The 22,428-nt window shown below is 39.5% G+C and overlaps 2 protein-coding genes and 1 pseudogene across 2 annotated transcripts; 1 reads left to right on the forward strand and 2 right to left on the reverse strand.

Annotated features, from left to right (window-relative positions):
* The first annotated feature begins 1,068 nt into the window (after positions 1–1,068).
* Positions 1,069–2,016, forward strand: LOC102028312 (olfactory receptor 10H1). The gene has a single exon (XM_005406053.1). The coding sequence runs from the start codon at positions 1,069–1,071 to the stop codon at positions 2,014–2,016; it is 948 nt and encodes a 315-aa protein (XP_005406110.1).
* Positions 2,017–15,070: 13,054 nt separating this feature from the next.
* On the reverse strand, positions 15,071–16,746 carry LOC102017997 (annotated as a pseudogene).
* Positions 16,747–20,492: 3,746 nt separating this feature from the next.
* LOC102028653 (olfactory receptor 10H1-like) lies at positions 20,493–21,443 on the reverse strand. Its single transcript, XM_013505183.1, has one exon. It carries the CDS (start codon positions 21,438–21,440, stop codon positions 20,493–20,495), a length of 948 nt encoding a protein of 315 aa, XP_013360637.1. The 5' UTR covers positions 21,441–21,443.
* Between the last annotated feature and the right edge of the window lie 985 nt (positions 21,444–22,428).

Below are 22,428 nucleotides of genomic sequence, written 5' to 3' on the forward strand. Positions count from 1 at the left end.
GTATCTGCCATAATGTGAATGAACCTCAAAACATGATGGTTAGCAAAGGAAATCAGACACAAAAGTTACATAGTGTATGACTCCATTTATGTGACATGCCCAGAACAGGCAAATTTATAGAAACAGAAAGTAGATTAGTGGTTTGCTCTTTGTCAAAACTTTACAATGCCTAGTTTTTAAAAAAATAATTTAAGCATAGTCAAGTGATTCATACAGAAGCACTACACTCTCATCTTCAGTGATTATAATTATTTACCAAGCACAAACTATGTATATTTTCTTACTTGGATTTCCTTAGTGAACATATGTCACACCTTCCAAGAGGAATTCATGTGTTTTTCACAACAACCCTTTGACAGAGAGGAGGGAAATGAGGTACATAGGGATGGAGAATTTTGTGTAGGTTACACAACAGGCACAGTCTGTCTGATGGTTCTGTTGTATTGGCTCAGAACATACAGACATGACTCGTGGACACTAGAAAACAATACATTACTTCAGTCTCTTCATTTAGAACAATGCAGTCTGTTAATCTGACTTCCTGTGTGAGTAACTGCAGAGGAAGAATCTGACCGATGTAAATTAAGCTGGAGATGCGCTTGGTCCACAAAGTTATGGCCAAAGGTAGAGACATCTTGTGTTACCTGAAGCTGTGGGTAGAAAGGATTTATTACAAGGAAAGAATAGGGCAGGGAAGCAATGGTTGGAAGGTTTAGGAAGGGGGTTTTTTACCTGGGGAAGCAAAGTCAGGGCAGGGTCTAGTCTTGGGAGTCAGCCAACTGTGGGTCTGAGTTTTGCATTGGCCATTTCAGCAGCTTTATCTTGAGCAATTTTTGAGCTTTTCTACATCCCATCCTCAGTGAATTTGCTCAGTATACGTAGGGTAGGGATAAAAAATATAGCATCATCATCACAAAGTAGAAAAGATCATTACATTATAGAGGGATCTAGTTCATGTCACCTGTTATCCTTTATCTGAATCAGACTTAAGAGACAGCTGAGGTAGGATGGAGGCTGATGATAGTAGCTCACCTCTTCCTGCCATGCCTCACCCCAGGCACAGCCTCCATGCAGGGAGCTAATCACTCAGCAGTGACTGAGTTCATCCTCATCGGCTTCACCACCTTCCCCCACCTTCAGCTGATGTTCTTCTTCCTCTTTCTGCTGATGTACCTGTTCACCCTGCTGGGCAACCTGCTCATCATGGCCACCATCTGGAGTGAGCGCAGCCTCCACACACCCATGTACCTCTTCCTGTGTGCCCTCTCCATCTCTGAGATCCTCTACACCTTGGCCATCATCCCACGCATGCTGGCTGACCTGCTCTCCGCCCACCACTCCATCCCCTTGGTTGCGTGTGCCAACCAAATGTTCTTCTCATTCACATTTGGCTTCACCCACTCCTTCCTGCTCACTGTCATGGGCTACGACCGCTACGTGGCCATCTGCCACCCCCTGCGCTACAATGTGCTCATGAGCCCACGTGCTTGTGCCTGCCTCGTGGCCTGGTCCTGGATTGGTGGATCAGTCATGGGGATGGTCGTCACAACAGCCATTTTCCATCTCACTTTCTGTGGACCCAATGAGATCCACCATTTTGCTTGCCATGTGCCACCTCTGTTGAAGTTGGCCTGTGGAGAGAATGTACCGGTGGTGGCCAAGGGTGTGGGCCTGGTGTGTATCACAGCTCTCCTGGGCTGCTGCCTCCTCATCCTCCTGTCCTATGCCTTCATTGTGTCTACCATCTTGAGGATCCCGTCAGCTGAGGGCAGGCACAAAGCCTTCTCCACATGTGTGTCCCACCTCACGGTGGTGGTTGTGCACTATGGCTTCGCCTCTGTCATCTACCTCAAACCCAAGGGCCCCCAGTCCCTGGAAGGGGACACCTTGATGGGCATCACCTACACGGTCCTCACCCCCTTCCTCAGCCCCATCATCTTCAGCCTCAGGAACAAGGAGCTGAAGGTAGCCATAAAGAAGACCTTCCTCAGCAAACTTTACCCAGAAAAAATATAACAATCTGGGAAAAATTCCTTGGAAATAACTAAATACGGTGACCAAATTCTACTGTTAGGAATGATACCCTAGCTCATATGCTAACCTATATTTTTGAGCCAATCAAGCTGTCTTTGTAGACAACATACAACTGTATATGTACACAAGAGTCAATCATCATCTGGGATTTGTTTGGAGTGGAAGGATGTGTGACATCATAACACAGAGAAAATCAGATTTGACTTTCTACCTGTGACAGGATACTGTCAGCGCCAAGCCTCTAGGTATGTTCACCTGCCAAAATCCAGAGTTATCTAATGTTCCCAGAAACACAAACCCACAGTGCCTTGAGAAAGGAAGACTTCATATTCCACTTATATTTGGTAACACAAGGTAGGAATAACTCAGAGTTTTCAGTCTGCGAAAGACTACCTCAGCTTACAAGAGACGGGTATAAAACACCTAAATTTCAACATGATGCAGGTCTCTGCCAAGAAGTTGTAAACAGGAATAAGCGGGTTCCCAGAAAAAGAGTTGAAGAAATCGTGACACTTCAGTGGTGAAGCTTGAGTACTTGTAGGCAGACAGAAGTGTTTTCACAGTTGTTTTACCCTCAGAGCATAAGCCTGGGTCCAGCAGACCCATCATTTACTTTTCTACTGTAAATTTGTACTTTAGACTTAGGGATGTGGGCTCTGTGTGTCTCAGTACCCTTCCCTGAGGGCTACGAGAAGCAATCAATGTGTTTACTCACTTGGTACGATGAGTGGTAAGGAATGTATGTGCACATGTACAGAAGTGGCAAAGTGGGATCTGGGCCCACCCTTATGCTCCATTTAACCGGTTTTGCCTGTGTTTACTCAAGCATCACAGAGGGTCCAATAGGCCCACATCACTGCAAAGTTTGTTAAAAATAGTTCTATTTTATTTTTGTGTAAATGAAAACTAATCCTTTATTACAGAAATATGTAAAGGAAATGTAACCACAAATGTCCACAAGCAAACTATGCATTCTGACTGATAGTTCAGATTTGAAGGAAGAGCTTTTTTATGTGATTAAGGAAATTCATTGGCTTCTTATATACAATTGAAATGCATACTCTCATTTTTGCTAAGAATATAGAAACGTTCACTGTTACTTTATTCATAATCTAACCATTTTCATGCACTTTTATTACCAAAGTTAAGGTCTTTTATTATGAAAAACCAGCACCTTTTATCTACCAGTGACAATATCTTTCAAAGTTAATGAATAATAATGGATACATCACTGACAGTTTTTTTTTAACCTACTTACTTTTTTATTTAGAAAAAACAAAACAAAACAAAACAAAAACAAAAACACAAAACACCCAGAATCAAGCTCTAAACAGTGATCCTTCTTTCCAATAGCACTGTAAAAAAGTTTTGTTTAGATTTTTCTTCTGGTAGAAGTACCCCAATTCAGTACACACTAAATTGGTACATGCAAAACCAGATTTGCAAGTTTTGGAGGTCAAAAGTGAATCATCAGATTGCTCATGCATGGGTGATGAAGATGATCCATTATGGTAAAATACATGCTTTTATAACAGAAGAGTGGTGTGGGTATATGACGACGATGATGATGATAGTGATGGTGATGATGATGACTTTGATGTTTGCTATGTGAGTCAAAGCTCCTGTGACAGTGAAATGGAGCAAGAATCAACTGATACAGACACAGGAAATGCAGACACAGGAGGGTGATGGACTTGCCACACATTGGAATTTGCATCCTTTGAACATTGTGGGGAATTTTGATAAATTCTGGAATCAATGATCATTTTCTTTCCCATTTTTATGTTTTATTAGTATAAAATAAAATTTTTAAAATAAGTTTTTAAAATGTTTTTAACTGATTTTAAAATAAGTTTTAGTTTCATAGGAATTTCTGAATAATTCCTCACACTGGGCTGAGATGTTCCTTTACCAGCAACAAAGCCAATCAGGGCCAGAATACAGGGCTACTATTTAGAGCATATAAGGAACTAAAAAAATTAGATTCCTCAAGATAAAAGACCCAATCAAAAAATCAACTGAAATGAGTAGACATATCTCAGAAGAAGAAGAAGTAGAAATGGTCAATAAATACATGAAGAAACACTCAACATCATTGGCCATCAGAGAAACACAAATTAAAACAACACTGAGATCCCATCCTTCTCCAGAAAGAATAGCTATCATCAAGAAATTAAATAATAACAAATGGTCGGCAAGACTGCAGGGGAAAAAGAATACTTATATATTGTTGGTGGGAATGTAAACTAGTACAACCATTATGGAAATAGGTATGAAGATTCCTCAAAAAAGTAAAACTAGAAATTCCATTTGACCCAGCTATTCCCCTTCTAGGTATCTTCCTAAGAGTTAAAGTCATCATATTATAGTGATATATGCACACCCATGTTTATAGCAGCACAATCATAATAGCTAATATTCAAAGTGGCCTATAGTTCCATCAACAGATGAATGGATAAAGAAAATGTAGTACTTATACACAGTGAAGCACTACTCTGTCATAAAGATAAAGTTGAGTTATTTGTAGGAAAATGGATGCACCTTGAGACCATACTGTTAAATGAAATAAATCAGACACACAGGCTTAAGTATTGCATAGTTTCTCTTTTGTGAGCTTCCCCAAATACAAATAAAGAGCAAAATAATAAGAAAAATGGAGATAGAGCTTTTGCACAAGGGAAGGGGATCAAGTGATGGTGGAAGGGGAGAAGAAAGGGATGAAAAAAAAGATTAATATGTGCTATGTGCACTGATCAACTCCCCATGAAGAATGTGATCATTATGCTCTGCAAACATGGATAATAAAAAATAAGAACTGGGAAAAAAGAATAAAAGTGTCTTTCATTTGCTTAATCAAAGACCCACTTGGACTCGGATACCACTGATACTCAAACAGATAAAGAACCTGGGAAATGTGTGGGAAGCCACTGTTAGTCAGGTACTGGGTGTGTTAGGCTAACTTACTGTGAATCTTTATGCTACAAGTTTTATAAGATCAGGAAGTTTGATCACTTTACTGATTGCTACATACAGCACCACGATGACACTTGGAGTATATAATCAATTCTTCGTGGATATTTGTAGACTGGAATAACTCAAGCCCCACAATACTGAACAAACCAGAATACAGGCTTACCTATTTACTGTGAGAAACCTCATTGTTCATGGGAAAGGCCACATTTGAGTGAGACTGATCTGCCACTAATTAGATTTCCCACCTGACTAGATGGATCCTTTGAGAGATATTCCACATACCTGATGTTGGCTATGGATACAGGCAGCCACACAAGCCAATTCCAACCTGATGCTTCTTAAGAGCCTCTCACTCCCTGCAAGTCCCTCAAGGACAAGGGTCTAATGTACCATCTTTCTAAATCCTTACTCAACATCTCCACTTGGCTATGTAGTGAGCATCTCAAACTTAACATGCCCAAGTCTAATTCTTGGGTATTGTCATTACCACTATTATTCCCTCCATCTTTTTGCTCTTCACCTTCCTCCTCTCGTCTTTCTCTTTCCTCCCAGTCTTTCCTATCTCAAAAAATAATTCAAAAAATCTCAGGTTTTTTGGGGAGACATTCTTTTTCTTCATATTTATTTTTATTAGTCTGTGTTTGCAGAACATAAATATTACATTGAGCATGAGGAGTTGGTACATGGACAGAACACATCTTCCTGCTTTTTTCATCCCCTTCTCCTCCTCTCCTTCTATGTCTTGGTCCACTTTCCTTTTGCAAAAGGTCTAACTCCCTGTTTCCTGTTGTCTTTTTGGTTTCTCATATAAAATAAATGCTATTTTTAAGCTGGTGTGTTTGATTTATTTCACTCTTGACTCCTCCAGCTCACTAGCAAAACAAAGTTGGCTCTCTCTTCAAAGCATATCCAGAACCTGGCTCCTGGTCACCCCCCCACCGCCCCTTACTGAGGATGGTCTACATGGCCATTCTCAATAATCCTACTGCAGACTTGGTGGGATTACTCAGTACAGATTTCAGCTCTCTTGAGAAACCACTTTGAAGATACCAGCATGTATTACAGTAGCCACTGATATTTTCCTACTAATCTGTCCATAACTCTGTAATGTTTGTATTGTTCCTATGCTATTTTGTAAATGGATGTATGTTAATTATTATGTGTTTCCTACAACAATCATTGAGAATAGTTAATGATTATTCAGTTGGTCACTCATGTATAGGTTTATTTATTTTCTTTAGAAGCCACTTTGAAGATACCAAAGTATAGTACAACAACTGTTGATAATCTCCTACCTCTTTTGTCTGTAACTCACTATTATTTGTCTATTTGTTTTCCTGAGAAACTATCTTGTAGATAACAATATGTAAAACAATAACCATTGATAATTGCCTACCACTTTGTAATTTGGTAAGCCCCCCCCTTATTACTATGTTATTCTTCTTTTACTCTTTAAAATAAAAAAGAAAAACAAAACAAAACAAACAAAAAGACAACAAAATCAGATTCCAGCTCTGACTGGGGAACTAGTACAGAACTGAGGGCACTAGAGAAGTTTTTTTGGGGAAGGAGTGATTGTTAGGTTTTGACTTTTGTTGTTTGTTTTGTTTTATCATGTCTCTCTCTTTCCTCAACAGGCTTTCTTGATTTTCTGATATTTGCATACTAATGAAAATTGTCTCTAGTCTTTCTGGTTCACTTTGATATTCTTTTGCTTTCTCCTTCATTCTTTCTCTCCTGTCCTCTTCTTCAGCTTCCCAAAGTTTGTTCTTTAGCCTTGCTTCCACTATATTTCCATCAGTTATTGCTTTGTTTTGTTTCCTACCCCTCCTAAATTCTTCCCAACAGGAACATCCCTTGTTCTCCTTTGCTTGCTCCCACAGATTGTCAGTTCTAGGCTGTGTTTGATATTCTTATTGCTAATTGTACTACTTTAGCCAGGATGCCATACTTGTAATGCTGGGGTCATAATCATTCCCATAGTCCAGTACCAAAGGATTGGGTGCTGAGCCAAATAAATAGCAACTCCTCACCCCTATTTAAGTGGGAAGATAAGACCTAGGAACAAACACAAAGATCAACAGCCAGCTACACCTAGAAGACATCTTGGAGGGATAGACATTTCATAGAGAATTGTTGATACTAGTGATAAAGCTACCTGACATAAGAAAAATACAAACAACAACATAGAAAACAAATTAAAATAAAAATTAGAAAATGACAAGACACAGAAGCAAAATGCAATCCCAGGCTTCGAGCTCACCAATGACAAATTCAGGGGACAATGAGATAGTGGAAATCAGAAGCCATCCACCTGGATCTTCTGAAATGAAGCATCAGAAATAAAAAAAAATACATGTGTGAGTCTATAGAGGAAAGCAGAACAGAAATAACTTCACAGGTTAAAAAAGAGATGATAACAATAATGAAGGACTTACTCAGCAAATCTTGAGTACACATACATTAAAAGATAGGGGAAATGAGAAAAATGATGGAAGCTGTGAATGCCCAACATAGGAAAGAATTAGAATCATATGAAACAGATTTAAACAAATAACCAGGAAATTAAAAATATCATTGAAAATTTGCAAAACCATATGAAAGAAAGGGAAGATAGAATATCAGATATAGAAGACAGGATCATGGTTAGTGATCATGAAAAGAAAGATCTATTAAAAAGGGCAAGATCTCTCTCTCTCTCTCTCTTCCTCTCTCTCTGTCTCTTTCTCTCGTTGCTTCTGCTGCCTTTGCCTGCCATGAATCACTATCCTCTGTGAAGCCACTCTGTCTTTGAGACAGCCCATTATGGACTGAAGCCCCTACAAACTATGAACTAACCAAACATTTTCTCCTTTAAAAAAGTAGAGTAGAATAAAATAAAAAAAAAAAAATAGCAAGGTAACCCTAGTACTGGGGAGGCAGAGAAAGGAGGGTCACAGCAGTTTGAGACCAGCCTGGGCTACATAGTGAACTCAAATCCAGCCTGATCTACATAGTGAGACCCTATTCCAAAAAAAGCAAGGGACCATGACAAAACTATTCAACAACTGCAAGATGATGCAAAGAACATAAGATTGATTGGAGTAAATGAAAAAGGAGTCAGAACAAATGACACAAAAAACATGGTTACAAAAGTAATAGCAGAAAACTTCCCAAGCATGGAAAAGAATTTAATATACATATAAGTGAGGCATATAGAGCTCCAATTAGTCATGACCAAAATAAATTTATACCAAGACATATAATAATCAAGATTCCACAAATTCATCACATGAATGGAATATTAAAAGCTGTTAGAAAAAAGAAACAAATCATCTATAAAGAAAAGCCCATCAGAATCACAGTGGACCTCTCAGTATAAACCCTCATCAAGAAGAAGTTGAAGTATTTTAAATCCTTAAAAAAAACCTTCCAATTCAGATTAATGTATCCTGAAAAATTATCTTTCAGAATTAATGGAGAAATAAAATACTTCCATGACAAAGACCAACAGAAGAAATTCATGACAACTTGACAAATGAATTTGACATTGACAAATTCATGACAATGTGAACTTCTAATCAGTTCTACAAAGGTTTTAAAAGATATTTTAGAAAGAGATAATAAAGACCACAATTCTAAGAGTATCAATAGAAAGAAGCCACCAAGCAGGGTAAGTAATTAAACAGAGGGGGAAGACAGGGAACTATCAGTAGGAAAATAATATGACAAGAGCAGCCCAATACATACCAGTTATAACCATCAATACAAATGATCTCAAGTCACCAATGAAAAGAAATAGACTGGCAGAATATATCAAGAAACAAGATCTAACAATATTCTGCATTCAAGAAACACATTTAACTCAAAAGAAATTCATAGACCGAAAGTGAAATCATGGAAAACAATACTACATTCAACAGAAACCTGAAAAAAAGAATGGATAACTATTCTGTTTTCAGACAATGTGAACTTCAAACCAAGACTGATCAAAAGAGACAAAGAAGGTCACTACATACTTGTTAAGGGAGAGCTCCAACAAGAAGAGATAACAATTACAAATATATACGCACCAAATACAGGTGTACCCAACTATATAAAACAAATACTATATCTGGTAATCTGAGCAACTACTTTGAAGATAACAATATGCAATATAATAACCATTGTTAATTTTCTATCATCTTTTTTTGAAATTCTGGATCATTTTTATTGTTTTTTTATTCTCTTTAAAAAAACAAATACTAAGATATGAAAAATCAAATAAGCACTGACACAATTGCCACTATCACAAATACATCAACTAGACCAAAAAAATCAACAAAAGCACATCAGAGCTGAACCAAACCTGTGAATAGATGGGTGTTCCATTTGACAACATTGGGGTACACATTTTTTCAGTTGCGCAAGGGGTGTCTCCAAAATAAAGCACATACAAGCCCATAGAACATGCTTAGGTAAATACAAAAAATTAAAATTATTCCATGTATATTATATGGCCATAGTACAATGACAATGGAAATCAATGGCAAAAGAAACCACAAAAACTCAATAACATGGAAATGAAATAACACCCTACTGAACAACAATGGGTCACAGATGAAATTAAAGAAGAAATTAAAAACTATTTACAATCAAGTGAAAATGTAGATACAACTTACAGAAACCTGTGGGATGCAATGAAAGCAGTCCTTAGAGGGAAATTTATAACAGTGAATGCCCACATCAGGGGCAATTAAATCATAATGCTGATACAACATACCAGAACTTGTGGGACACAATGAAAACATTCCTAAGAGGGAAATTAATAGCAATGAACTCTCACATCAGGAAAATAGAATGAGCTCAAATAAACAACCTAATGTTGAACTTCAAACCCCTGAAAACAGATGAACAAGTCAAGCTGAAAGCTAGTATGAGGGAGAAAAATGCTAAAGATCAAAGAAGAAATGAATGCAAGTGAGATTAAGAAAACAATACAGAAAAAGGAATGAGTTGAAAAGTTTGTTCTTTTAAAGAGTAAATAAAATTGAGAAACCCTTAGCCAACTTATCAAAAAAAAAAAAAAGAAAGAAAAGACTCAAAACAATGCACAATTAGGAATGAAAGGCATGAAATCACAATGGGTCCTGAGAAAATCTAGGTCATCAATATCTAGTGAAATTTTACTTGAATACGATAGAAAATAGAAGATATAGACAGATTTCTAGACACACATGAATTGCCAAAACCGAATCAAGAAGATATAAAAATTCTAAATAACCCAATATCAGTCAATGAAATTGAAAATGCAATTAAAAACTTACCTACAAGGAAAAGTCCAGGTCCCAATGGAGTCACTGCTGAATTCTACAAGACATTTAGAGAAGATCTAATGCCATTACTCTTCAAACTCTTTGATGAAATTGAAAGGGAAGCAAAACTTTCTAACTCATTCCTGGAGGCAAGTATTACCCTGATACCAAAACCAAAGAAAGATACAACCATAAAGGGAACTACAGGCCAATATCTCTAATCAACATAGATGCAAAAATTCTCAATAAGATACTGTCAAACAGAATGCAGCAAATCATCAAAAAGATTGTACACCATGACCAAGTAGGATGCATTCCAGGGATGCAAGGATGGTTCAATATATGCAAATCAATAAAAGTAATACACCATAAATTAGCAGAGCCAAGGACAAAAACCATATGATCATCTCAATAGATGCATAAAAAGCATTTGACAAAGTCCAATACCCATTCATGATAAAACCCCTACAGAAAATTGGAATAAATGGTCTTTATCTCACTCCGATAAAAGACATCTAAGACAAACCAAGAGCCAATATCATACTAATGGTCAAAAACTGAATGTTTTCATTCTAAAATTAGAACAAGACAAAGATCACTATCACCGCTTCCTTCAATATAGTTCTGGAAACATTAGCCAGAGCAATTAGACAAGCAAAAGAAATAAAAGGAATAAAGATAGGAAAGGCAGAAGTTAAGTTATCATCATTTGTGGATGACATGATACTCTACATAGAAGACCCAAAAACTCTTCCAAAAACTTGTAGATTTAATAAACAGATTCATTCATGTAGCTAGATACAAAGTTAACATGCAAAAATCCATAGCATTGTTGAAGCCAAATAACAACCTCACTGAGAGAGAAATTAGGGAACCTGTGCCTTTCCTAATAGCACCAAAAAAAAAAAAAAAAAAAAAAATTGAAATACTTAGGAATCCATCTAACAAAGGAAGTAAAAATCTCTACATTGAAAACTATAGTCCTCTGGAAAAGATCAAAGAGGATTTCAGAAAATGGAAAGATATTCCTTGCTCTTGGGGAGGATGAACCAACATAATAAATATGGTCATATTTCAAAATTGTTATACAGATTTAATGCAATCCTAATCAAGATACCATTAGCATGCCTCAAAGAATTAGAGCAAACACTCCTAAAATTCATTTAGAGCCAGAAGAGACCTAGAACAGCAAAAACTGTAGACAACAAAGGCAAGGTGGGGGAGTATCACAATTTCTGACTTGAAACAATACTACAAAGCTACTGTGATAAAATATCATGGTACTGGCAAAAAAACAAAACAAAAAAACCAAACAACAACAACAAAACAGACTTGAGAATCAATGGAACTGATTAGGAAATACAGAAACAACTCCAAATACACTTGGTCACTTTATCTTTGACAAAGGAGGCCAACAAGTTCACTGGAAGAAAGATAACCTCTTTAATAAATGGTGCTGGAAAACCTGAGTTTCCACAGGATGAAGACTAAAACTAGCCCCTTGTCTATCACCATGCACTAAACTAAAGTTAAAATGGATTGAAAATCTAAATATTAAAACAGAAAAACTAAGCCTGCTGGAAAATAGAATAGGTAGAACTCTTGAGGACATAGGTGTAGGCAAAGACTTCATGAACAAAACCCTGATGGCACGGGAAATACCTCAGAGTCAACAACTGGGATCTCGTCTTACTAAAAGACTTTTGGACAGCAAAAGAAATCATCAGCAGAGTCAATAGGCAACTCACAGAGTGGGAAAAAATCTTAACCAGTTGTTCTTCAGACAATGGACTAATTTCTAGACCATATAAAGAAATGAAAAATATCAGACCCCCCAAATTCAAAGACCCAATCCAAAAATGGGCAACTGAAATTAATAAATACTTTTCAGAAGAAGTACAAACGGCAAACAAATTTGTGAAAACATGTTCAACATCACTGATCATTTGAGAAATGCAAATTAAAGCAACACTGAGATTCCATCTCATCCCAGAAAGAATGGCTGCCATCAAGAAATCAACCAATAACGAACACTGGCAGGGCTGTGGGGAAAATGAAACCCTTCTCCACTGTGAGAGGGAGTGCAGACTGGTGCAACCACTGTGGAAATCAGTATGGAGCTTCCTCAAAAATATTAAGATTAGAGGTTCCATTTGACCCAGCTATTCCTCTGCTGAGTATCTTCCTGGAATAATTAAGAATATCATACTATATTGATATATGCACACCCATGTGCACAGTAGCACAGTTTGTAATAACTAAATTTCAGAAATAACTCAAATGCTCATCAACTGAGGAATGGATAAAAAAGTGATATTTTTAATCAGTGGAGTACTACTCAACCATAAAGAAGGATAAATGAGACATTTATATCTAAATTGATGCACCTTGACACCATACTCTTAAGTGAAATAAATCAGACACACATGTATAAATATCATATTGTTTTTCTGGTGTGAGAAACTGAGAGTGTTAATAAAATCCAAAATATATAATTGATAATTGTGAAATGGGAAGAAATTGTTTAAAAGGAAAGGAGAATTGGGGGAGGAGGAAGGGAAAAGAAAAAATGAGAAAAAAAAGATAAAGTGGAAACAAAAGCTTTACAAATAATAAAGGGAAGAGTGGTTGAAGGGAAGGGAGGGAAATGGGAGAGAAAATAAAAGGAATGGAGAAGCACCATGTACAGGTACAAGTTCCCTATGATGAATCTGATCACTATGTATATCTAAATTGTACCAATAAATTTAATAATAATAAAAAAGAATCCTGCAGTATCTCCTTATAGCGCTCTGGGCCCTGCTACTTTTCTTTGTTTTTCTTTTTGTTTTTTTTTTTCCAGTACCAGGAACTGAACTCACAACCTTGCGCTTGCCAGGCAGGCGCTGTGCCGCTGAGCTAAATCCCCAACCCCCTTTGTTCTTACTTCGAGACAGAGCTTTGCTATGTAGTTCAGGCTGGCCTTGAACTACTGCGTGGTCCAAGCTGGCCTCAACCTTGCAGCAATCCTCCTGCCTCAGCCTCCTGAGTGCTGGAATCACAGGCATGTGCCACCATGCCTGGCTGATCTGCTCTTTCTCTGACCTCACATTTCATGCTCTTCCTTGCCCACTCTGCCACGGTATCCTGGCTGCCCCTCAAACACACTCAGCATTGCCATGTCCATACTCTCCCTCTGCCTGTAACACCTTTTGCTTCGATGTCCACGTGGCTCTTTCTCCACTCTCCCAGGCTGTCTACTTGGACAGCAGTGAGCCCTTCCATACCTGCCTGTAGAAAACAGCAAGCCTCTGGCCACATACTGTTTCTCTTGATTTTTACTTTTCTCCATGTGCATATTACCATGAGGCTTCTCCCTCCTGGTTGGATATTGTCTATTTCTACCCATTAGGAAGTTGTTTTGGGTGGTCGGGCACAGGGACTTGGTCTATTTTGTCTTTTGCTGTATGACTGGATGGCATGTGGCAGCTTCTCAAATGTTTGTTGAATAAATTAATCTAGAAGAATGAGGGAAATGAGGCTAACCATGAAGTAAAATCCTTTCCATCAAATTGGGAAAAAGTGCAAGTTTGTTAATATTGTTGGAACAAACGTATGGAAATTGGCTTTCTTATATATTGCTGTCTTTTTTTTGTTTCAATATAACTATTACAGCAAAATGCACTTAGAGGCCCCAAAGAACTGTCTTATAAAGTTCAAAGGCATATGCAATTAGGTTTGTAAAATAAAGTAGAATTTGTTATGCCACAGCCCCATGAAGAATACTAATATATATATTTTTTATTTTAAAGATAAAAGGGGGGAAACATTAACAGACATACAACATTTTACAACATATCACAAGCACAGTACAGAGAATACGGAGTTACAAACAAAGTGGTAGGGAATTAACAATGGTTGTTGTATTACATACTGATATCTTCAAAGTGGCTTCTCATGAAAACAGATATAGACATGCAATACTGGTCAACCAAAGACTCACTGACAGTTTCTTTCAGCATAGAAATAGAAGACAGAGAAGAATACTAATATAAAAACCATTGTTAATTTCCTATCATCTTGTTTTGAAATTCTGTATCATTTTTCATTCTTTATTCTCTTTAAAAGAAAAAAAAGAATACTAATGAGAATTAAGTGTGATTGCATCGAGAACTAGAAAAGAACTGTGTGTGCATTGTTACTTAAAACAAAATTCCACAAAAATATAATATAGTTCTATGAGTTTCAGTGATAAGCATCATTGGCTTCCAAACAACTGCCACTAAAGGAAATTTTTTTTTTTTTTTTTTTTTTGGTTTTTCTCCAGTACCGGGAACCGAACTCACGACCTTGCACTTGCCAGGCAGGCGCTTTGCCGCTGAGCTAAATCCCCAGCCCCCAACTAAAGGAAATTCTACTCCAGACACAAGCATGTGCTTTCTTCCAGGAGCAAGCCATGATGATTCTATACAGATCCTGAATCCATAGGTACTTGCACTATGGATGTGTGCTGTGACCCTGGAACAAAATATACTAGCTCTATGGCTGGGTGAGGTGGCACATGCCCATAATCCCATCACTTGGGAGGCTGTGGCAGGAGGACTGCGGTGAGGTCAAGGTCAGCCTGGGCTACATGACCCATAACATGACCGTGTCTTAAAAAACAAATACAAAAACAAAAAAATAAATAAAACAAAAAACCATGTTAGCTCTAATACACCAATTATGATGTTATGACAACCAGGTACTTTTCCACAGAGTTTTTTTTCTATATCACAAAAAGCTGAGTTTTTCTGTGATATACAAGCTGGTCATTGTTGATCCAGTGAAATTCTACAGCCTCTAGCTTCAGCAGTATTGTAGGAGTCACAAAAATGACATTTCATGCCTGCAATGTGAAGCTGGATTGTGGCTCACCCATTACAGCCATTGCAGAGAGCATCCACAGTCATGCTCTGAGATTCTGATGGCACAGGTGTCCGCTGCCTCATCACCCAGCTGCCTCCAGGACCAAGTTATGTCTAAGGCAGAGTATATGCACAGCAGTCACTGGCTGCCTTCTTCCAACAGTTCTTCATAACATGCTCTATGTAAAAGCTGTCCAGATGGTAAGACATGAGTGACGACATGGGATGCAAATGTCCTCCAAACACAGTGGACAATTCTGCCGAGAAATATTTTCAATATACTTATGTTTTTGTTGAAGATTCATAGCTAAGCATAGGTTGTATTTCAGACAGTGGGGAAAAAAATCTTCCTTTGGACCAATCCTACAAATGCCATGGTTTTCACAATGATGCTGTTCCTTATCTTTGTCAAACAGATGGCCTACACTGCAGTGATATTCTCCAAACTATGTGCTACATTCGGCACAAGACGGTTGGGCATGTAGAATTCTTTCACAGTTAATGTGCTGAGCTTTCTTTACTTTAAAGCAATCTTGGTGGTGATTCTCATTGTTATCATGACACAGTTAGAAAGTATAAAGCCCAGTATGGTGGTGCACAACTATAATGCCAGCATTTGGGAGGCTGAGGCAGGAGGAGCATCATGAGTTTAAGATCAGCCTGGGCTACATAGGGAGACCCTGTCTCAAAAAAAAAAAAAGCCTCCGAATGCCCAGGGATGGTCCCAGGATTCATTTCCATGACAACAGCTGATAGGAAGTGAGATGGGAGATATATTACTCTCTCAAGAGATGTGGAGATGCTAAACTACAGTAGGGCTGTGCTGTGGTTAAATATTTAATAAACAAATGGGCCTCAGTTCACCTGCCTCTTATTTCTTATGTTCTGATGTTCTGCTTCCTATCATTAAAATGGGTTTAAACTTTTAGGATGGTTCTCAGACTTAAGTAGCGCTTTCTATCACGGGCAGTTGACAGTGTCTGGCATATAGAAAGCACTCCACAACTGTAGCTTTTCAATATCAATCCAATAATTGTTTGTACCATGTGTCAAGACCTGTGCTTGTTTTGGAAGTACAGAGAGGTCCATCTCTGCATCTTGCCTTTGGGATAGTCCCACAATACTTGGTAGAAAAACACACAGAAAAGTACTAGGGATTTAGTTAAGATATGGATGGTCTTAGTAATCACGCTTCTCCTGAGACACAGAACCAACAAGATATAGGCAGACAGATGATAGATAGGTAATAGATATGTAGGCAGAGATAGTTATTATAAGGTAGCAGCTCATACAATCAAGGAGGCTGAGAAATTTCATAAAATGTCATCCGGAGACCAAGAAGAGGAAGATTTAGTAGAGGTGTATTTTTCAGAATTTCACCCTAGAGAGATCCCTCTGGCAGCTGAGTGGAGACAGCCCGTGGGGTTTGTTGGAACAAGAAAGAAAATATCCCCAAGGAAGGGGCTGAAGCTTCAGTCACGAGCAAGGGCGTTGGGTCAACATGGAGGAAGAGTAGGACGAGTGGAAAGAGGGCAGCCGTTACCGCTCTCAATCCCACCTTGGTTTCTAGAAATTACCATGGTGACACTGAGCTTCAATTAGTTCAGGGAGGGGAGCTGCCTGAAAGACTAGTCTCTGTCTCCACGCACCTGCCCCTAATCACCTCTCTGAGCTTTACCTTGGGGATACCAAAGAATGTAGTGCAGAGGGAACCATTAGCAAGGGGTGCAGAGGGTGGGGGACTTCAGAAAGCAGAAGGTGACTGATGAGTGAGATGGAGACAGGGCTGCTGGGTGGGGGAAATGCTGACCAATGCTGGTGGTCAGAGGCTGGGCCTTCACTCCTGCAGTGTGTGTGTGGACCAAGGTCATCTCCCTCTCCCCAAGACTCTAGCTGTGTTTACACTGATTTCTTGCATTTACCTTTATTTTGTCACAAGATAAATTAGTGATAACTTCTCCTTCTTTATTTTTCTTTTGTCTTTGGAGGAAGAAGAAAGGCAAGCAATTTTTTCCCTTTTGGGAGGAAGCAAGTGAGGCACCTTGAGGAGGCAATTTCAGGGGCCACCAAAGACTTCGGGAAAAAATAATGTTGAGTGCATATTTTCCATTAAAAACATTTATTTTATAGATATTTATGGGGTGTAGGGTGGTAGTTTGATACATACAAAATTATAATTCATTTTAAAAACACCATAATGAACAAAATATCAACATTTTACACAGAGAGGGTGCTGTGTGTAGCACTTTCTGGACCTGGCATCCTCCGTGTGGCCCTGACTCAGGGGCCTAGAAAATGCCCCTTTTAAGAACCAATGTGTGGTGCTCGCTTCGGCAGCACATATACTAAAATTGGAACGATACAGAGAAGATTAGCATGGCCCCTACGCAAGGATGACACGCAAATTCGTGAAGCGTTCCATATTTTTAAAAAAAAGAACCAATGTGTATTCACTGAGTTCACTTCATTTAGTTGTTTCAAATTTATAAAACAATACTAAGTCAAGAAAATATGGCTTATTTTATTTTCACAATGCATTGCCATTGGTCACCTAAATGACAGCAAGTTTGCTTTTTTGTTTTCTGATGACTATAAGTAACTGCAGCGCCTTTTGTGGGGTAGAGCTCAGAGGCCGCCTTTGCATCAGCTCTTTCACCTTCACACAATCCGGGTCTTACTTATCTCCCGTCATATTCCAAATTGCCTGCAGAACTACGATTCACTACAGCTGTATCCTAGAACTTGTGCTGGCCCCTTCAAACTTCCCTTGTCTGTGACAACTTAGGGGAGGTACCATCTGCCACTCCTCCACATTTAATTAAATAAATAAATAAATTAATTAATTTAGTCTTTTTGAGAGAGGGTCTCGCTATGCAATTCAGGCTGGCCTTGAGCTCACTTTGTAGCCCAGGCTGGTCTCGAACTCACCACCATTCTCCTGCCTCAGCCTCCCGAGTGCTGGGATTACAGGTGTGTGCCACCATGCCCGGCCTATCCTTCACATTTTAGAGGAAAGGCAGAGGATGCCCGCAAGCATTGTTAGTTACCTATGGTGGGAAGTCTAATCTAGTATAACCAAATAATCTGGCTTTCAAAGGGGCCAGGAATTTGTTTTTCAGGGCTACAGACTGAAGCCAGGGCCTCAGGCATGCTAGCCAAGTGCTGTACAACCCCAACCCTGGGGCTCAGGAACTTTATTTTTTATGTATAATTTAATACCAGTTGAGCATCCCTAAAATCCAAAACTTTCTGAGCCCCTCAATTACACCACAAGTGGAAAATTCCATGTGACTTCATATAATGGATGGCAGCCAAAACACAGGTGCATTAAAAATGTTGCACGGGGACCGGGGATTTAGCTCAGTGGCACAGCACCTGCCTGGCAAGCACAAGGTCGTGAGTTCGATTCCCAGTACCGGACCAAAAAAAAAAAAGTTGCATGGAGTTACTTTCCATGCATATAAACTGTAAGGAACACATAAAGCATAGATGAATTTCATGTTTAGACTTGGCTTCTATTCCTCAAGATATCTTATTATGTATGTGTACATGTTCCAAGACCTGAAAAAAACCTCTGAAATCTGAACACTTCTGCTCCCAGGGATTTGGAATTATAGATAGTCAACCTATATTTTAAAATGATGCTTTTCTCCCTATTAATGCACCTTCTATACACACAGAAGCCTGGCATGGTGCTGCTTGCCTGTGATCCCTGATATTGGGTAGTGGGGAGACTGAGGCAGGAGGATCATGAACTCAAGTCCAGCCCGGGAAACTTATCAAGACCTTACCTCAAAAGTGAAAAATGTTTTAAAAGGCTGGAGATGTAGCTCAGTAGTAGATCACTTGCCTAGCATGTGTAAAGCTCTGGCTTCAATTCTGAATACTGAAAACAATAGCAAAACAAGCAAACAAATCACAGAAACACAACTGTCAGTTTGGCTGAGCTCACAAAGTGTCTTCCCAATTCTCTCACCCTGGATGTTTCTTCCCTACAAAATCTTCTGGGTTGATTTTGTTGGTTCTAGCTCAAGTTTGTCTCTTGCCCAAATCTCTTTCTGGAGCAGACTGGCTTTCCCTCCTCACAGCCCCTGAGAAACATGTGCTTATGATCTCTAGCTCAACTCAAAGAACAGGTTCCATGCTAGCTGCAACTGCAAGGGAGGGATTTTGGCTTACTTCATCTCTTTATAGCTCAGGTTTCTCATCTTCAAAACGGAACTAATAAGCCTACCTTCCTTGCAAAGTAAAATAATTCGTGCATTAAACATTTAAGACCTGTCATAAGTCATGCAGGAAATGCAAATCAAAATCCCAGTAAGGCTAGGGGAGTAGGTCAGGGGTACAGCACTTTCCCCTCATGTGGTAGCCCCTGGGTTTGATTCCCAGCAAGATGAAATTAAATTATATTGAATTAACTATAAAACACAACTAGGGTGACTATAATCAAAACGCGTTGGCAAGGATGTGGAGGAATCAGAGCACTGATATACTTCTGGAGGGAATATGACACGGGGCAGTCACTTTGGAACAATTATGGCAAGTTCTCAAATGATAAACAGAGCTACTGTAGGGCCCATCAGTTCAGCTTCTAGGAATATAGAGCAAGACACGAAGACATATGCCTACACAAATGTTTGTATGTGACTGTTTATAGCAGTATATTTCATAATAACCAAAAGGCAGAGACAATTCAAGTGTCCACCAACTGTCAAGGGGTTAGGCCACTGTCGAGTGGCCTGTCCAATCAATGGAATGGTATGCAGCCATGGAATGGATGGACCAAAGCACTGACATGTGTTACAACATGCATGAACCTTGACGACATGATGCTGAGTGGGAGAACCCAGGCACTGAAGGACAGATATATGTATGTAAAATGCCCACAAGATACAAATCCACAGAACAGAAAGCGTATTTGTGGTTGCTGTGGGCCAAGGAGAAGGGCAGTGATGATGGAAATGTTCAGAGTCTCTTTTTCAGGTAAGGAAAATGTTCTAAACTGGCCGTGCTGAAGAGTGCACAAAACTTTAAATGGGTGAGTTACATGACATGAGAATTATACCTTAATAAAGGTTCAAAAAGGACCATAGCAAATGGTAAATACTCAAAAGTTTGGGAGTGCTGAGCAGTCTAAATATTAGGGAGGCACAGAGAGAGAGAGAGACAGACAGAGATAGAGACAGACAGAGAGACAGACAGAGAGAGAGATGGAGAGAGAGAGAGAAAGAGAGAGAGACAGACAGACAGACAAACAGGATGGAGTGAGGGAGAAAGATGCAAGTGAGAACTTCCCAACACAGTCCCTGTCAGAAAGCCAACCTCTTCAAGAGTTCTGCAGAGAGAGTTTGCTGAGGAAGGTCTTCTTTATGGCTACCTTCAGCTCCTTGTTCCTGAGGCTGAAGATGATGGGGCTGAGGAAGGGGGTGAGGACCGTGTAGGTGATGCCCATCAAGGTGTCCCCTTCCAGGGACTGGGGGCCCTTGGGCTTGAGGTAGATGACAGAGGCAAAGCCATAGTGCACAACCACCACCGTGAGGTGGGACACACATGTGGAGAAGGCTTTGTGCCGGCCCTCAGCTGACGGGATCCTCAAGATGGTAGACACAATGAAGGCATAGGACAGGAGGATGAGGAGGCAGCAGCCCAGGAGAGCTGTGATACACACCAGGCCCACACCCTTGGCCACCACCAATACATTTTTTCCACAGGCCAATTTCAACAGAGGTGGTACATGGCAGAAGAAATGGTGAATCTCATTGGGTCCACAGAAAGTGAGATGGAAAACGGCTGTTGTGACGACCATCCCCATGACTGATCCACCAATCCAGGACCAGGCCACGAGGCAGGCACAAGCACGTGGGCTCATGAGCACATTGTAGCGCAGGGGGTGGCAGATGGCCACGTAGCGGTCGTAGCCCATGACAGTGAGCAGGAAGGAGTGGGTGAAGCCAAATGTGAATGAGAAGAACATTTGGTTGGCACACGCAACCAAGGGGATGGAGTGGTGGGCGGAGAGCAGGTCAGCCAGCATGCGCGGGATGATGGCCAAGGTGTAGAGGATCTCAGAGATGGAGAGGGCACACAGGAAGAGGTACATGGGTGTGTGGAGGCTGCGCTCACTCCAGATGGTGGCCATGATGAGCAGGTTGCCCAGCAGGGTGAACAGGTACATCAGCAGGAAGAGCAGGAAGAACATCAGCTGAAGGTGGGGGAAGGCGGAGAATCCAAGGAGGATGAACTGAGACTGGAAGGTGTGGTTTAGCCCCAGCATGGCAGCCACACTTCCTGGAGGAGAGAGAGGAGAAACACCAGTATGTAAGACTACAGGAAGAGGCTCCTTTACCTGGGCCCGCTGTTGTTAATTCATATACAAAAGCCATTTATACAAGTATCCCTTTGTATTAACAATGGTTTGGTACTAGGATGCCCCCCAGAGAGTAAAATCCAGGGTGTTCAAATTCCTGTACAAAATAGTGCAGTATTTGCATAGAACCTATGCAAATCCTCCCATAGACTCTAATCTTGAGATGACATAAGAGTGCTTGATACAATATACATGGTAATATTTTACTGTATTGTTTAGAAAAGAATGATGAGAAGGAAGTCTATATATGTTCAGTACAGGCACAAGAATCGTAAGGCTGTATTGGCTACACTTCTGGTTCATGGAACCCATGGATCCAGGGAGCCAACAGTAATAATGTGTTGAGGTTTAAACAAGAGGTTTTGTCTTATGTTCCTGACATTATGTAAGAACTCAATAAATAGTAATACTGAGAATTCTTATTATTACTATTTTCAAATCTCAGTGGTAGGATCTTGGCATTTCTATTCAACTGTTCCGGGGTTAAATTTTCACTTCTGAGCTATGTGACCTTGGGATTGTTCCTGAATCTTCGTAACTCTTAGTTTTCTCTTTTCTAAAAGGAAGTTGATAAAAAGACACTTATGGGGTGGTTTTCAGGGTTAAATAAAACTGTGTTCATAATGTACCAACCAGAGGGCCAGGAATAAACACTTACAAGATTAAAGACAAAGATGGGTGGTCAGAAACAGATTTTTTTATATTATAGCAACCTAGGGATATATCACTTCAATGGTAAGTTTAATCCATGTGCTTTTTTTGGTAAAGTACTTTTTTTGGGAATCAAGACTGGAATCTTAATGATCTAGCTAGTATAAGTAAGTAAATATAGCTATACTTATATATAGTTATATATACATATATGTTTATATGTATGTATACATATATGCATATA

Source organism: Chinchilla lanigera, unplaced genomic scaffold (genome assembly GCF_000276665.1).
Source record: "Chinchilla lanigera isolate Chin_1 unplaced genomic scaffold, ChiLan1.0 scaffold00094, whole genome shotgun sequence".
Classification (NCBI taxonomy): domain Eukaryota; kingdom Metazoa; phylum Chordata; class Mammalia; order Rodentia; family Chinchillidae; genus Chinchilla; species Chinchilla lanigera.

Excerpts from the sequence above, each read along its gene's own strand:
- LOC102028312 (XM_005406053.1), top strand. The coding sequence starts at position 1,069 with ATGCAGGGAGCTAATCACTCAGCAGTGACTGAGTTCATCCTCATCGGC.
- LOC102028653 (XM_013505183.1), bottom strand. The coding sequence starts at position 21,440 with ATGCTGGGGCTAAACCACACCTTCCAGTCTCAGTTCATCCTCCTTGGA.